Source organism: Xyrauchen texanus, chromosome 1 (assembly GCF_025860055.1).
Source record: "Xyrauchen texanus isolate HMW12.3.18 chromosome 1, RBS_HiC_50CHRs, whole genome shotgun sequence".
Taxonomy (NCBI): domain Eukaryota; kingdom Metazoa; phylum Chordata; class Actinopteri; order Cypriniformes; family Catostomidae; genus Xyrauchen; species Xyrauchen texanus.
The window spans coordinates 52,600,970-52,617,447 of NC_068276.1; the positions used below are offsets into that span (position 1 = coordinate 52,600,970).

Sequence of the window (16,478 nt, forward strand, 5' to 3'; positions counted from 1 at the left end):
TTATTGTTTTCCTTTAAAAATATCTAAAAATCATTTAAACAAGATCAATTTGATTTATCTTGTTTTAGAATCAACACTGCATAAGATATTTAGGTTTTTCAGAGAAATGTCTTTTTAACATGTGTATTTTGTCTTATTTTACTGGCAGGGTTTTTATAGTCAAAACAAGTGAAAATATCTACCAGTGCTGTACAGCATGTAATCTGTAGTGGAATATATTTCAAAAGTAACCCTCCCAACCCTGATAAGTACTTTGTATCAAATGTTTAAGTACATAGTAGTTAAGGCCACCTAATATAAAGTGGGTCCCAATGCAGTTGAAAGGAGGGGCTCACTTATCCGTATTAAAGTAAAATGTGAGCAATTAAGTCTGTTGTCTTTTTCATGTCTAGTGCTGTCATGGCAGAGCCACAGTCAACTGTCAACAATTTAGCTAACTACCTGAATAAAACCTTATCTGGTTTAGTGGCACTGATATTTAAAGATAATTAAAGTAATGCAGGAACACTACCATGTATGAAAGTAGTGAGTGGTGGTGGCGTAGTGGTCCAAGCACATAACTGTTAATCAGAAGGATGCTGGTTTGATCCCCACAGCCACCATCATTATGTCCTTGAGCAATGCACTTAACTCCAGGTTGCTCCGGGGGGATTGTCCCTGTAATAAGTGCACTGTAAGTCGCTTTGGATAAAAGTGTCTACCAAATGCATAAATGTATGCATGCACGCAACCTCACGTTGGCCAAGCATTCATGTCTGCGTTTGCAGACTTTACATGTTGATTGTTTTTAGCCTTACTGTTGTTTAATTGATGATCAATTCATGTTGTCTTGCTGACTTAAAAGGCTTTAATTTTCACCAATCCTGGAATGAGAGACCGACAGAAGGGCAGCTTGATAGAATTGAAATTGCACTTGTTCAAGTGTAATGCTACCAATGTTAGCCTTGTTCGGTCAGCCAGCAAACTTTCTTCCAGACAACTTGCGCATGGATCATTGCCTCCTTAAAGATGCAATTTCTCAACACCTCATGGTTCAACGAGGACGAATAAGTACTCATAATGCATTTAGTGTTTTTTGCTGTGAGACTCTTTCCATAGCACTTGCCTTTTGATAATTTCCACGACTACCACTCTGGAATACATCTTTTTTTAAAGGTCTTTCCCAGGTGGCCATATTTTAAAAAAAAAAGGATTCAGACTGGTTTTGAACTCTAAGTTGTCTTTTATCAAACTCATGGGATGCTTTGAATCTCACTGTCATTCAGTGGTCTGTTAGGAACATGCTCTGCTTGCATGGGTCATAGCCCCCTGTTTTTAATGAATACTCCCAGCTTTCCATTAATATATAGGCATAGGATTTTCAGAAGCTGAATTACATCAGGTCAAAGATTGCATTAAAAACTAAACAGCCAAGCATTTTGTGGCTAGAGACACCTACGCTCATAAAAGGATTTAAGGGCCTTGGAAGCATTTGCTGGAGGACGCGGAATTACATTAAATGCAAGGATCGTTTCCACTGTTTTTTTTCTGTGTGCCATAGAGGCCAGAAAGTTTTTAATAATTTACATTGAATTGCTTTAAATTTTTACACAATGGCTGCACCCATAAGCAGGCTCCTGTGCAAAGATCTTCTTTGACACTGTTTGCCTTGTTGTACATTACTATCTGTCCTATGGGGTGATGTGACCTGTGTGATTAGAGCAAATGTAATTCACATAAGATGGGTTTTCATCCAACTACTTATGTGCATTTTGAAATTGTGCATAAAAAATCCTGAATAGAAACGCTTGATATGCAAATAACCTTAAAATGTAATGCGCTAGGAGGTGGAGGATTTTTCTAGAGGTTCGCATTGGTTAAAATGTGCATTAAGGTGATAAACGGTTTATTATATTACATGTTTTCATTATTCGTGCATGTGCTATGAGCGTGCGATAGCTTGATGTGACTAGCCCAATGAAAGGTCTGACCTTGGCACACAGTTCTTTGAACATAGCCTTTGTCATTTGGAAATGTTTAATCCACAGCTGGTCGATAAAGTGGGTCCTCACAATCCAGCAGACCAGTTTTGAGAGTGGGCGCTCCCAGGTATGCGGAGACTGGCGGTATGTGGGCATTGCAGCCATTTCAGCCCCATTATATCAGATATAACATTTACTCTGCAGGGTCTCCTGGCAACATTTAATAAAACTAAATACAATTGCAACAATCCTGCAAAATAAATCCCTGAAGCAAGGATGTCATTCAGATGATCCATCATGACAAGGTGGGATCCCACAAATTAGTGCACATGACGTTGTTGATGGAAACGCACAAACATTTGGTTTTCCTTAAGCTTAATTTTTAGAAATGCACTTAAAAATGTGAAAGTTTCGATGGAAACCCAGCTATAGACAGCCTTAAACTATATAGGCATAGGGGGTAATTGTAAACCAAAATAATCTGATACCAGGGTTCAAATTTACATTCCCTTGCATTCTTATTCTCTCTTCCAACCTGAACCTGTTTCTCTTTCTGGCTACAAGCCTTTTCTGTGTCCCATTAATTTTCAGAGAGAGTAAATGTTGCAGCAGACTATGATACTTTAATCAGCTGAATGAAAATCTGACAGCTGTGGGTTTCTCTCTCCACTCTTCAGTTTTATCATTCACAATGAAGCTGTTACATTCAATTAGCAATTAAGGTAATCTAGATATCCAATTTGCCTTCCAACTTGCTTGTAGTCAGGTTGTTAGGTTGCAACCCCAAAATGGATTGAAGGTTTACTTAATGCTGAATGCAAATAAAATGCAACAAACATGTAATTGTACATAGAATATTAAAATGGTCATTAAACTTTTAAAAGAGAGGGAAAAATGCTTTCCATATGTTTTGTTGAAGTTCAAGGCTCTGTGTCCAATCAAACTTATTGCATTGTGGTGCACATTCATCTGTCTTTTGGCTAATAACATAGTATTTAGTTCAGTGTTAGTTCTAGCTGGTAAATCACACTTTCATTTTCTTTTTCAATCTTCGCGATGTGAATAATTTAGAATTTTGTTCAGATTTATTTGAGATTTGCACTTTATGATAATATTAATCTTAATGTTTGATTTTAAGTAAATTTGTGTTTACTTTTGTACGATAAGCAGTTATGGGAATGTGTTGGGCCGCTGTTTGATGTCCTATGTGACACAGATCCAATCTGGAAGCAAGACCAGTTGAGAACCACTGGCGTAGGTGATGGGATTGTTTTTAATATAGCCTGCTCTCATATGCTGCCTTGAGATGCCTATGAAACATCTACATTGAATTTACTGTGTCCAGTGTGACTGTCTTTTCATAGATAGAGCTGATATAGAGATGTTTCTACTCCAACCTTCTTCCAAAGTTTACAGGTCTTCACAAATACTGTCATATCAGCATATCAAAGACAAGTCAACATTCTCCTCCTCAAAGACTCTTCAGTATGTCGCTATACCACACACGAAGGGCATGCGTACTGTAAACAGGCGAGACTGAAGAAGAGGGATGTGGCATGAATAATAGTGTCTTATGGTTGGGGGTCTCCAGGGAGAGGAAGATGGCTGCATGCTGTGCACAGACCTGTATCTTGCCGCCAAAAAGAGCAGTGGTAATGTGTCTGGACGGGCTGCTCGGCGGAAAGCAGTCCAGCTCAGCCTGCACACTCCCAATTCGACTTGATTGCAGCAACTGTTGCCTTACTCCCCTGTTGGGTTGTATTAGTCTTCTATCCTGTGACAGCTCGCTGAAGTGTCCTTAAGGATTTAATTCCTACTGATTTTGTTTTTTTGCTGCTGATTTTGTTTTTTTTTACTCCCCACTTGCCATGGAACTTTCTTTTAATTAGATTTTTGGTTTCCCCCTTAGCAGTGCATAACTTTAGAATTAACCACTCATGAAATGTTCTAAGAAAACTGATCTTGTTAGTGTAAACTGAGTATCTGTGTTTAGCTTTTGCACCACAGACCTCCACAGAATTATGCACAATAAAGAAAACACTTTGTGTCACTGTGCCAAAATGCTTTGCAGTATCACCAATTTGTTCTTGATTGGTTAGGTTTTTCAGACACTGATTCGCCAAAGTCAAGTTATAAAGGCTTAAGATGTGTCTGGGAATGGTGATGCGCTGTTAAGAATCCTTTTTAGGATTACTAATTTACTGATCTAATTACTTTGCTTTGGCAACTATTACTATTACTTGGACCCCGTTTACACCTGGTATTAAGATGCATCTCGGGTGATCTGATCACATAGTCAGCTGAGAGACTTCACTGTTTACACCTGGTCGCTTAAATGTGTCTCCTGTGACCACTCGTGATCAGATTTGGAGGGGAGGGACTCTGTTTCATGACAACATACATCAATCACTATGTCAGCTTGCTACTGCATGACATTAAAGCATAACAAAGTCAGAAAAGACAAAGAAAGTGCAGGGAATTTTTTTTAATGAAATTTAATCCAAGCACAAAAGCAAAATTTCGAGCAGAATTGCCTGTTATTTTAGTGGATTACCTGTATTTCCCTGAACTGCAGATGTTTATGCTTCTCATCTATCCCTGCATATCAACATCAGACACACTGAAGAAGATCTGTGAATTTCTCATGCTTGTGTATATATCCACTTTTTCAAATTTTCTGATTGGCCACTTATTTCTTTTTAAAGCCGCTCGTAACCGATAAAAGTTTAAACTCTTGTTTTCGCGCAGTGGTTGAATGACCGGTGAGGGGTGAAATGCTGCTTCTGGGAAACATATAGGATGGATTAGGGTTTACACCTCAAATGTGATGTGTTCACATGTGTTTTTGTCCAAACGTTGAATGCATCCAGCCTGATTTTTCTATCCGCGTGTATTTGAACATGTAGAATGCGCATGCGCCTGGAATTATTTGCACGAATGAGTGGATTCACAAGGTGGCAATACTCACAGTTGAGCCATTGCTTTCACGAAGAAATGCTTGAAGACGTAATCGCCAGTGAATAACAGGAGACGAACAACAACAATGGATGTGCACCTCAAGAGCACGTGTGTGAAGAATTCAGGAGATATAGAAGGTATATAAAGACTTTGTGTCTAAACTCCTGAAAATAAATTGTCCAGCATCTCATAGCAGTCATAGCGTGCATGCGCCAACTTCCTTTGTTTGTGCGCACCGTCAAATTGAGTATACTTTGACAGGCTCGCATTTGACAGTACACAGGCGCTGAACGTTGCGTCAAAATTAAAGTATACTTTGGGCTTTAATACGCTGTGTAAATGGGGTCTTGGAGTTAGTGATTTGAAAACTTAACCCTATGTATTACATTGTGACATAACTTATCTTGCACTACTTGTGCAATGGAAATAAATGACAGCTCCACCTTTTGATGTACAGAGGGCCATTTATTATTATTATTTTTCAGCAATAATACTTCAGATTTTTGCCTGGCTGATGTAAAAATGTGTGTGGGAGAACAAAACATTCTGCACACGGTCTACTGTATGTGATGGTTTTTGATCATCCTGGTCATTTTAGAACATGGCTAAAAAGAAACTGAACTTGAGTTTTCAATGAACAAACAAATTTTGAAAGGTGATACTAGATGTCTGAGCAAATTGATCTCAATCTTAATCTTTTTGTTTCTGCTCTCATAGGTTGTGGTTTCTACAAACATTGCTGAGACATCCCTGACCATCGATGGTGTGGTGTTTGTAATTGATCCTGGCTTCGCCAAGCAAAAGGTTAGTCTTCTCCTCTCTGCCTCACTTGTCTAATCTCGCCCAATCATCTGTTTCCCTCTGCCTCTGAATTCCCCAGATAAACCCAGTGGCGGGGTTCTGACAGCTACTCGAGATGGAAAAGCTAGTTATTTATTCTGCTGACATTTCTCTGGCCCAGCTGCCGCTGTCATACATGTAATCCAGTCAGAGATGAAGGATGGCTTCGCTTTGGCATATTGCTGTGGTGCAATGTTGAGCGTTTATTATTCATACAGCTCTCTCTTTTATTGCACAGGTGTATAACCCTCGCATTCGAGTTGAGTCTCTTCTCGTAACGGCTATTAGTAAGGCTTCAGCCCAGCAGAGAGCAGGCCGTGCCGGACGTACACGCCCGGGAAAGTGCTTCCGACTCTACACCGAGAAGGCGTACAAGACTGAGATGCAGGTGAGTGAAATGTTTGTGAATCTGTTTTGAATGGTTTACATACCAGTTACATTTATTGGCTTGTATTGAATCAATATTAGGTTGACCAGGATATGGCCTTCGGATTACCATGTGCCATATTGTGCTTGAAATGAGGAATAAATACAAGGAATAGTACACCCAAAAATGAAAATTCTCTCATTTACTCACCCTCATGGTATCCCAGGTGTGTATGACTTTTTCTTCTCGAACACATTTGAAGAAAAATCTCAACTCAGTAGGTCATTTAAATGCATGTGGATGGTGATTTCACTTTTAAAGCTCCAAAAAGATAGTCCCCATAAACGTCATTTATATGACTCTGGCAGTTAAATTAATGTCTTCTAAAATGGCACGATCGCTTTTGCGTCAGTATTTTCCATTTGTAAAATATCAACATTTAAGGACTTTTTAACTTTAATCACTTTTGGTCAGAAGCGAAAACGTGCTGGCACGTTAGACACATGAGAACTGAAGCACGTGCGACACACTGAAGAGCAGCGCTGTTTACAACCGAGTAGGAGGAACACTGTACAGAAGCTTTGTTGGTTTTGGTTTAGATCTGTATTTATCTGTTTCTTTACCCACAATTGTGCGTTTGTGTGCTTATTCTGGATGTTTCAACCGAGAGGAGAACGTGAGATTCATAACATGGCAAGACGAATACGTCACTTAAGTGGCCACGTGAACACTCTCTCATGAAGCTTACCGGAAGAGATGATTTGTATTTAAAAAGTACTTAAATATTGATCTTTTCTCACACCAAAAGTGATTGTATTGTTTTAGAAGATATTAATGTAACATCCGGAGTTGTGTAGATGACTTTTATGCTGACTGTCCGTTCTGACTGTTGTGCTGATTTTTGGAGCTTTACAAGTCTGTTCACCATCCATTTGCATTATAAGGACCTACTGAGCTGAGATGTTTTTCAATTTTTCTTCAAATGTGTTCTGCTGAAGAAAGAATGTCATACACACCAGGGATATCATGAGGGTGAGTAATTGATGAGAGAATTTTCATTTTTGGGTGAACTATCCCTTTAACTAGCCTTTTGAAGATTTTCAGCCTTCTTATCATACCTGGTTATTACGAAGGTCTTCGGTGCCATGTTCTTTGAACATGGCATACTTGGTTAGCCTGATAAGTTTCTCAATAACTTGGCATTAATCTGGCATATCTTCTTGAATCAAGAAGTATGGTGTAATACATTGGATGTTGCTGGGATAACATAGCTGGATAAACGTTCAGCTTGCTTTGAAGGTTAGAAAAAATCCCATGTTTATCCAGAAACTTTGCCAAGTGTAAGCTGTGTTTAAGGAATGGGGGCACATTTACTAAAGTGGATATGGTGAATGTTCTGTGAACTATGTCTAACCCAATTCAGTTTATAGACCACATGGAATCTAAATTGGAATTTTGTGGATTTTAGTCCATGTCTTTTAGCTATTAAAGCCATATTTATACCAGTATACTTCTAAAAGTTTTTATTTAACATAATGCATTTAAAATTAGTTGTCTTTTTCTTCTGTGAAAATAGAACCAAAAATGATTATTCATCTTAAACTATATAGATTTTTGTCCAATCTAATGCTTTCTGGGATGAGAATTTTTCTCTAGCTAATACCACCTCAACTGATTAGCAAGTAGCAAATTATGTTTAATGGCTGTGACATCAATAAAGCCTTTTGGCTATTCAAAACCCAGACTTTGTTTTAATAGGAAATACATCAACACAGGAAAGAAAGCAATGCTTGTCAAGCCAATTCACAGGGACTTTGAAGTTTTGACTACAAAAAAAGCTATTGAACATTTTATGGGGTCTTTAAAATATTGCCCATCTCTATGGATGACTAATTACATTTTTAAGCCTACTACATCGCTCCTCAAATGCAGCAGCCTCTGTTAACTTGACATATGAGAATGTGTTGGTGTGATTAGTAAAACCCTGGAAAATTAATTTTCCCTTTTCTATCCATCTCTTACTGTCCCCCTTTCTACTGACAGGACAACACATATCCTGAGATTCTAAGGTCCAATTTGGGCTCTGTGGTGCTCCAGCTCAAGAAGCTTGGGATTGATGACTTGGTGCATTTTGACTTTATGGACCCACCAGGTATGCAAAATTGTCACATAGGCGTTTTTGATTTTAATTTAAGAAGCAGGAAAAATGGGCAAGCGTAAGGATATGAGCAACTTTGACAAGGAACAGATTGTGATGGCTAGATGACTGGGTCAGAGCATCTCCAGAATGGCAGGTCTTGTGAGGTGTTCCCTGTATGCAGTGGTTAGTACCTACCAAAAGAGGTTCAGGAAGGACAATCGGTGAACTGGCAACAGGATCATGGGCGTCCAAGGCCCATTGATGCGTGTGGGTAGCAATAGCTAGCCCATCTGGTCTGATCCCACAGAAGAGCTTAGGGCTGGCTATCGAATTCAATACATTTTAGGCACCGACCGAATTGTCTCTAAACAATTGAGTTCGAAAAACGTCAGTGATAAGCATGTAGCATGCTAGATGTACCCAAATCTAAAAGTGCTGGTGATTTAGGCATAAAGGAAAAACACTAGTATCAGAAAATTGTTTTAGTTCCAGGGCTGAGAAACAATGTTATCAGTAATATTGTTAACACTGTTCTACATTACAGAGAAATACTAAACCATAATAATGAGCCTTTAAAATATAATTTTTACAAGCACGCACACAAAGCGGGCCACAACGACATCGGGAAAAGCTGTAATGATTCTGAATGTGTCGGGAAAAACTGCAAGAGTCTGTCTGAACATTTTGTTAAGTTATAGAGAGAAATGCACATTCGGGTTGAGCGAACAGACGATGATCTCAGGGATCAATGATGGTCAGAGTGATCACCAATAGCTGATGACTTTATTTTGCTCGTTTTTCCAATAATCTATGAAATTATTTTAATAGACATTGACACAAAGACATGCGTTTGAAGAAACACTCTATTACATTATTAAGTACAGATGACAGAAAAGCCGTATATGGGCATATATGATGAGCTGATACAGAGGCGGCAGTCTCGTGGAACACTCGCATCTAAGGATCTCACACTTTGTTTCTGCCTATATATATATATATATATATATATATATATATATATATATAATCACTTTATTATTTATATGCTTTTTCGTTTCGTGCAATTTGAATTTAGAAATGGTATTTGATTTAAGTTTTTCATTTTTTAAATTATTTAATTTTCAATGCAAAACCAATAAAGCAAGAATATTCACTAATCACTCAGCCCGAGGTTTCCGATGTAATTGGATGGACATATATACATATATCTCTATCTATCTATCTATCTATCTATCGTGAAGGAGGGAACTAAACTAATTTATTTACACACAATATATTTTCCTGGATAACAAAATACCCGATTGGTAGAGAATGCGCAGATGAAGCTTCTTTGCCAGAGAGACGTTCACAACTGTTGTAAAGCCATCTTTCAAAATTGAACAACCCATTTTAAATGCACTTATTTTTTTTCCAGTTTCATTTTAACTTTTAGTTAAAATAAACAAAAAATAAAGTTCAAAGTTTGAAATCAAGGTGTCTTGCTATATTGTGTAAACTTAACCCTAACCATGTTTAATGAAAATTATCCCATAGTGCCACCTAGCGTCCAACCTTCGGTAATACCGGTGTTCGTCGTTTTCCAGCAGATTTATTTTTTATTTTTTCCTCGACCAAAGTAACGAAAAAAGCATCGTTTAGGAACCTGTTTCGAAGTCAAGATATCGGTATCGATATAAAAAAAAATTGAACGATACCCAGCCCTAGAAGAGCTTCTGTAGCACAAATTGCTGAAAAACGTAATTCTGGCCATGATAGAAATGTGCCAGAACACACAGTGAATCGCATCTTGCTGCGTATGGGGTTGCGTAGCTGCAGACCAGTCAGAGTGTTCATGCTGACCCCTGTACACCACTTAAGCGCCTACAATGGGCAATGGGGACCTGAGTGTCAGAACTGGACCATGGAGTAATGGAAGAAGGTGGCCTGGTCTGATAAATCCATACATTTACCTGGGGAAGAGATGGCAGCAGGATGCACTATGGGGAGGCAGTGTGATGCTCTGCTGGGAAACATTGAGTCTTGCCATTCATGTGGATGTTACTTTGACATGTACCAACTGCCTAAAGATTGTTGCAGACCACGTACCCCCCTTCATTGCTGTGGTATTCCCTGATGGCAGTGGCCTCTTTCATCTGGATAATGCGCCCTGCCACACTGCAAAAATTGTTCAGGAATGGGTTGAGGAACTTGACAAATAGTTCAAGGTGTTGACTTGGCCTCCAAATTTCCCAGATCTCAGTCCAATTGAGCATCTATGAGTTGTGCTGGACCAACAAGTCCAGTCCATGGAGGCCCCACCTCGCAATTTACAAGACTTAAAGGATCTGCTGCTAATGTCTTGGTGCCAGATACCACAGGACAATTTCAGAGGTCTTGTGGAGTCCATGCCTCGACGAGTCAGAGCTGTTATGGCAGCATGAGGGCGACCTACACCATATTAGGCAGGTGGTTTTAATGTTGTGGCTTATCGGTGTAGCTTTAAATGTGTTATTGCTTTTAAAGCAATTTGGAGACTGATGTGGACATTCATTAAAACTGCATGATGGCCAGACTTGTGATTGCTGAATAGTAACGACTGGAAAGTTTATGTGATTGGCTCATCAGCTTTTCTGAAATGTTCATGACTGGCTAGCCTCCTTAAAAATGCTCTCTCATTGAAGCATTCTGCTTCCTAACATACTGATCAATTTATGACTGCTTCAGTCTATCTGACTCTGTGCTTAAAATCAAAAAGCATACATAAATTAGGGCTAGGCAATATAGCTTTAAATATTAAATCTTAAAAATGTAATGATTTTCTCCCCCAATCATCATTTTGACTGGACAACTTGTGTTGCAAAGTTGAAATAAACTGGTGTTTAATACAGTGTAGCAATGCATAGTAATAATTTTATCCACTTGTCATTTTTTTTAATTAAACCATTTGTAAATGTAAAATGCCAAGCAGGGACTTCGGGGAACATTTTTGAGTGATTATGCAAAAAAATTCTTCAGCCAAATCTTTGAAACTGACAGTTCGAAAGATCTGAATCCCACAAATGAATAAAACATCGCAAAAGATCACCATTTAATTTTAGGTTAAAATCAGATTCTATTAAAATGTGGAAGCATGGGTTTTAGATGCACTCAAACATATACAGACACATAAAGGAGGCTGTATGAATAATCACAGGGATTTATAATGCTGGGCGAAGCTGATGGAAGCCATTTCCCCACTGACATCTGCCAAATTTTCACTTGTAGTTTCCACCCAGTAATGTACATTTAGCTTTCTCTCGCAATGATTTTGCCTCCAATTAACATATCAGCACATTCCATACTATCATTAATGTCTAATATTGTGTCCACAGTGTGTAAATATATATATATATAACCGAGATATTCTCTATAGCTCCAGTACAGACTATAGTGAATTTTGCCAAAGTGTATTGCTACATCCTTTTAAAACAAATATAAAAAGTCTGATATACAAGATCAATACTCTTAATAACAAACTGACCGCTGCACTTTTGTTTTTGTTTTTTTAAATGAAGTTTTCCTGACTCATTTATACAGACAACCACAGTCTTTTCACCCTATTCAGCAAACTGCTCCAAACCTAAGGCAGTGCTAATTTTCAGTTAACATACAACTGGCCGTTAGACCCAAACTCTCTAGAGCCAAAGGTCAGTAATTGAATTTGTTGGTGTGTGACCAGTGTTGATCCATTAAGTAGAGGTTTCTCCCTGTAATTGAATTAGTGGCTCTGCTGTTTGGAACTTCTTGCATGTCAGATGAAAAATTAGCCCCCTTTGTTTTGAATTAAAAGTTAGTTGTTGTCCAGAGGACCACAGACACAATGATTTCACTGTAAGCAAACTGCTTTAATTTGCTTAGGCATCTCTTATGTTCTTAATTTTTTTTGCATAATTTTTAACATTGCTCATACTTTTATTCAAATCCCTAACACTTAACCCAGGGATGTGATTTTTCCGGATTAATCCGGAATTCCGGATTTTCCGACCTGAAAATGTGACCTACATGAATCATGTAGATCTGTAAAAAAAACTGGTGGTGGGGGGTTAGAATCGCGAGCTCCAAACCGCGCACAGAAGAGAGGGAGAGCGTGAGAGTCCCGCATGTAAACGCCCCCCGTCTTCCAATCCTAGTGACGACGTCCCTGTGAAGAACATCGCCGGATCGGATGATCTGGGTATGTATTATTGCTTGTGTCTATATAACAGTTATAACCTATAAGTTATTAATTTGAATTTGTTGTCGATTGATTAGATGAGCGATTTTGATTGATTTTCCACTATGGTAGGATGTTTAAGCTGCATTAACATTACTTGTATTTGCTAGCTATACAATAATAAGATAGCTAAGTTAGCTACTTCTAGCCACCCTTAAAACTTTGCTGTATGAATCGTTGTATGATGTATAGTCGTTTTCAAGGTTTTGGCAACTTATAAATTAATTTCTTGTGAATGGTTGTGACAGTGTTTTTTATGTAAAGGCGTTTCAGGCGGCTTGGATCCATGAGGTTGCTCTGCGCTACCTCATATACCGTAAAACTTAAAAAAAAATAGCCCAAATCGTCGAACTGCACCGGCTTGTATATGAGACAGGCCTTTATAATTTAGTGTTGAGATGTTGTTCATTGAGATGTTGTTCCTAGAGTCTCTAATCTCTAAAAATCTCCAAATGCTCCACGTGAAACTGCGGTCTTCCGACCTACTATCGTGTCAATTGATTTGGATTAATATGCGCGAGGGAGAGAGAGCAAGACAGCGCTCGTGTTGTTTGAAGACGTGAGTGCGCGCGCGGCCGGAGCTCTCTCTCTCTCTCTGCTCGTTTGCGCCCTGTCAAGCGCAGCAGTCATTCTTTTGCGGGACACAAATATGCTTTGGCGGCCGCCAAAAAGCGGACGATCTGACGGGTTTTAGAAGATTAAATACAACCCGAAACTAAAAAACAGACCCGGCCTCTATTTGAGATTACTCGCGCAGCACTTCTGTGCCTGTCTGTTCACATGAGGAGCCCAGTGACCCCGTGGATCCAATATGTTTAATGGCAGCGCAGACATGGAAAGTATTAACTTTCTAAGCTATAGCAAGTGTTATTCCTATCTGCGCTCACGCACCTCTGCTCTAGTTTTCAACCTTTCTGAAGAGCGGATAGACATAGATAGTCAAACATGTAAATATGAATATATTTTTTTATATGGATTACTTTATGTCATTATAGCACTAGAAATACGTTATCCTGTTTTTCTTTGTCAGACCAAATGGAAGGAATGTACTATTCTACATTCTAATGAAAATTTTCCATTATTCTTGATTTACAGCATACACGGACTCATGGCCAAGCTAGCACTGAACAGCCCTGAATTAAAGTCTATCGAAGAGGGGGTCAAGAATTGGTTTAAATGGAGCTGGTTGCTGGAGACTGTCCAAGTTGAGGGAGACACTTTCTCACTCAATATGTGTAGAGGCTCTAAAAAAGCTTGCTACAGTACAAAGGCTAAAGAGTCAGTCATACAAAAATTGAGGCCTTCTTTTGACATGAAAATTTAGCTGTTAAAGTTGGGTAAAAATGTAAAACAAAAATAAGTTAAAATATATGTTGCACATTAAGCATTTTAAGTTTGGTAAAAAAAAAATGTAAAGATATATTTTATTTTTTAAATTCAAATCAGTTGTTGTCATGTGTCATACTGTACAAAAAAAGTTGCTTGTTGCACATCTAGCTGTAAAACAAATTAAAATGTATTTTTTGTTCAAATAAGTTGTTACGGGTCCTGCTTTACTATATAGATCAGCCACCAGTTTGATCGGCCGCTGGGGGGGGGGTCTCAGTATATTTTCCTGCTTTTTTGTCCTTAGCCAATCACATGCCTATTAACCCGAAGTATTATACTAAGATGCGCATCTTGTCCTGCACCATTTGTGGTATGGACATGAACGATACCTCAAACCATTTGGCTCATTGAAGTGAGTTGTACATTTTAAGTGATTGCATGCATTGTTTTCACCTAGCAGGCAAAAATGGGGGGACAAAATAATCTCCTAGATTTACATTGAAGGGACTAGAATATCATAGATATGTTAAGCATTTTGACTTCGTCCAGTACGCAATTACCCATGTAGAAACCACCTACAACACCCTAGCATGGCACCTACAACACCCTAGCATGGCAAGTTTTGCACTGGCTGGGGTTTAAATATAGTTCAACATTTCCCCTGCCAATAGTTATTTTAATTAATGCCTTGTTATTTTTTCTTTTTGCATGTAATTTTGGCTATCCCTTTTGCCAGCTCCTGAGACGTTGATGCGAGCACTGGAGCTGTTGAACTATTTGGCTGCTCTGAATGATGACGGTGACCTGACGGAACTGGGCTCCATGATGGCTGAGTTCCCTCTCGACCCCCAACTCGCCAAAATGGTCATAGCCAGCTGCGAATTCAACTGCTCCAATGAGATCCTCTCCATCACTGCAATGCTATCAGGTAATGCATGCTTGCATATGTACATATGTCTCCTGTATATGATATTACACAGTGGTTCTCAACGTTGTTCTTTTTGAAGCTATATGGAATGTCAGTTTATATATTGTAGACCTATATCTTAATTTTCAAGTTCAGTTTTTAGCATTTAAAGTTAAATTGTTTTGCAAATAGCTTTAAAATATTTTATCATGAGGCCCCGTTGGAAGTGTATTGAGGCCCCTAGTGGGAAGGCCCCCTGGATGAAAACCATTGATCTAAGAGTTTTCCAAGAATGGCTATAAAGTTTAATTTATTTGATCATGTAATTTCAGTTAATTGCATCTCAAATAATTGTTTAATTCTGAATTGTCTGAATTGGCTTAGGACAAAATAAATGGCTTGTGTTAGACTCCTGTTTTAATATTTGCATTAAGTATCAAAAATGTCCTCCTCAAACTGTAATTCTATTACAAGGCAATCATAATGGTTACGAGATTATGAGTGCAGTTGGTCTGCTTATGCATTTAGCTACTTTGCTGATAGCATTATCTAGAGTGACTCTCTAAAGAAGTACTCACAAAGAGGCAAGTTGCATCATTTAATGTGTTGCCAAATCACAATGGTACTTAAAGAGTTTAATGGCTGTAATGCAGAGGGGTGGGGGAAGAGTAGGAAATTACATACCGTATTAGTGCTTAAGGTCTCGTTTTGCCACAATTTAGAGTTTCTGGCTTTGTTGGCCAGCTCTGAGTTTCTCCAAGACCTTCAAACTCTGATTGGACTCCGGCACACCCTGTTGTGCCCTTAAGTTCCATTATAACCTAAACTCCTTGACATTCGATCCACAAAGCCTCTCCAGTTCATTATGCCACCAGCATGTACTGGAAATGAATACAAGTAGCAATGTCAATCAGGTATGACTGTGCTGGTAGGTAATTAAATAACGGAGAAAGCTCAGACAGATGAAAACACGTGCATATGAATGAAGATCAGTTAAGCAATCTCGCCTGGCTAGGATGGTCCCTCAGAACATCAGACCATAGGTTTTACTTAATTTCCCAAGCTACCATTCCTTTCTTGCAGAATGGCAATTCAAAAGCAGTGAGAAGCAGCTCTTCCCCCCCACCCCCTCCTACCATTTGGTGTAGCGTACCCTGTGCCGTGCTCTAGCCTCAGAACTAGGCCTTGTGTCCTGTCTGGGTGAACGCTTGACTCATCCCTATGGGCGGCTATGTTGGGGCCCATACCAACCTTGTTTAGTCCCACAGTGCTTTGTGCGCCCCACCGAAGCCAAGAAGGCTGCTGACGAATCCAAAATGAGGTTTGCCCACATTGACGGGGACCATCTGACCTTGCTCAACGTCTACCATGCCTTCAAACAGAGTATGTATGCAATTCACACACTCACTCACTCAATTATATCTTGTGCTCATCTGAAGTGATTCCCTCCCCCCATTTTTAATTAGCCTAATTGCCTAAATCCATTATGACTAATTTCAAGTTGTTTTTGTAGGTGGCCAAAAATCTAAATTTTTGATCAAAATCAGTGCCTGCAAGGCATCACACGATTAAAAGCTGTTCAGAGGAGGCTACTCTCTGCATTGCACACTTACTGTATAGTGTTCAATGCATTCCACACTACATTAGCGTTCATATTTTGTATCGAGTTCTCATAAGTTTCTTTTCACCTAATCCTTTAGCTATATGACATTTAGCTCTTTGTGATCATATATGTTTTTCGAAGA

At 38.9% G+C, this 16,478-nt stretch overlaps 1 protein-coding gene across 1 annotated transcript in view; it reads left to right on the plus strand.

The window, feature by feature from the left end:
* LOC127651536 (ATP-dependent RNA helicase DHX15) overlaps positions 1 to 16,478 on the plus strand; it is a 53,191-nt gene that overhangs the window by 31,981 nt on the left and 4,732 nt on the right. Inside the window, exons 7-11 of the mRNA XM_052137806.1 lie at positions 5,637 to 5,723; positions 5,998 to 6,147; positions 8,170 to 8,278; positions 14,563 to 14,754; positions 15,994 to 16,116. Coding sequence (XP_051993766.1) covers positions 5,637 to 5,723; positions 5,998 to 6,147; positions 8,170 to 8,278; positions 14,563 to 14,754; positions 15,994 to 16,116 — 661 coding nt within the window. The remainder of the gene's footprint in view (positions 1 to 5,636; positions 5,724 to 5,997; positions 6,148 to 8,169; positions 8,279 to 14,562; positions 14,755 to 15,993; positions 16,117 to 16,478) is intronic.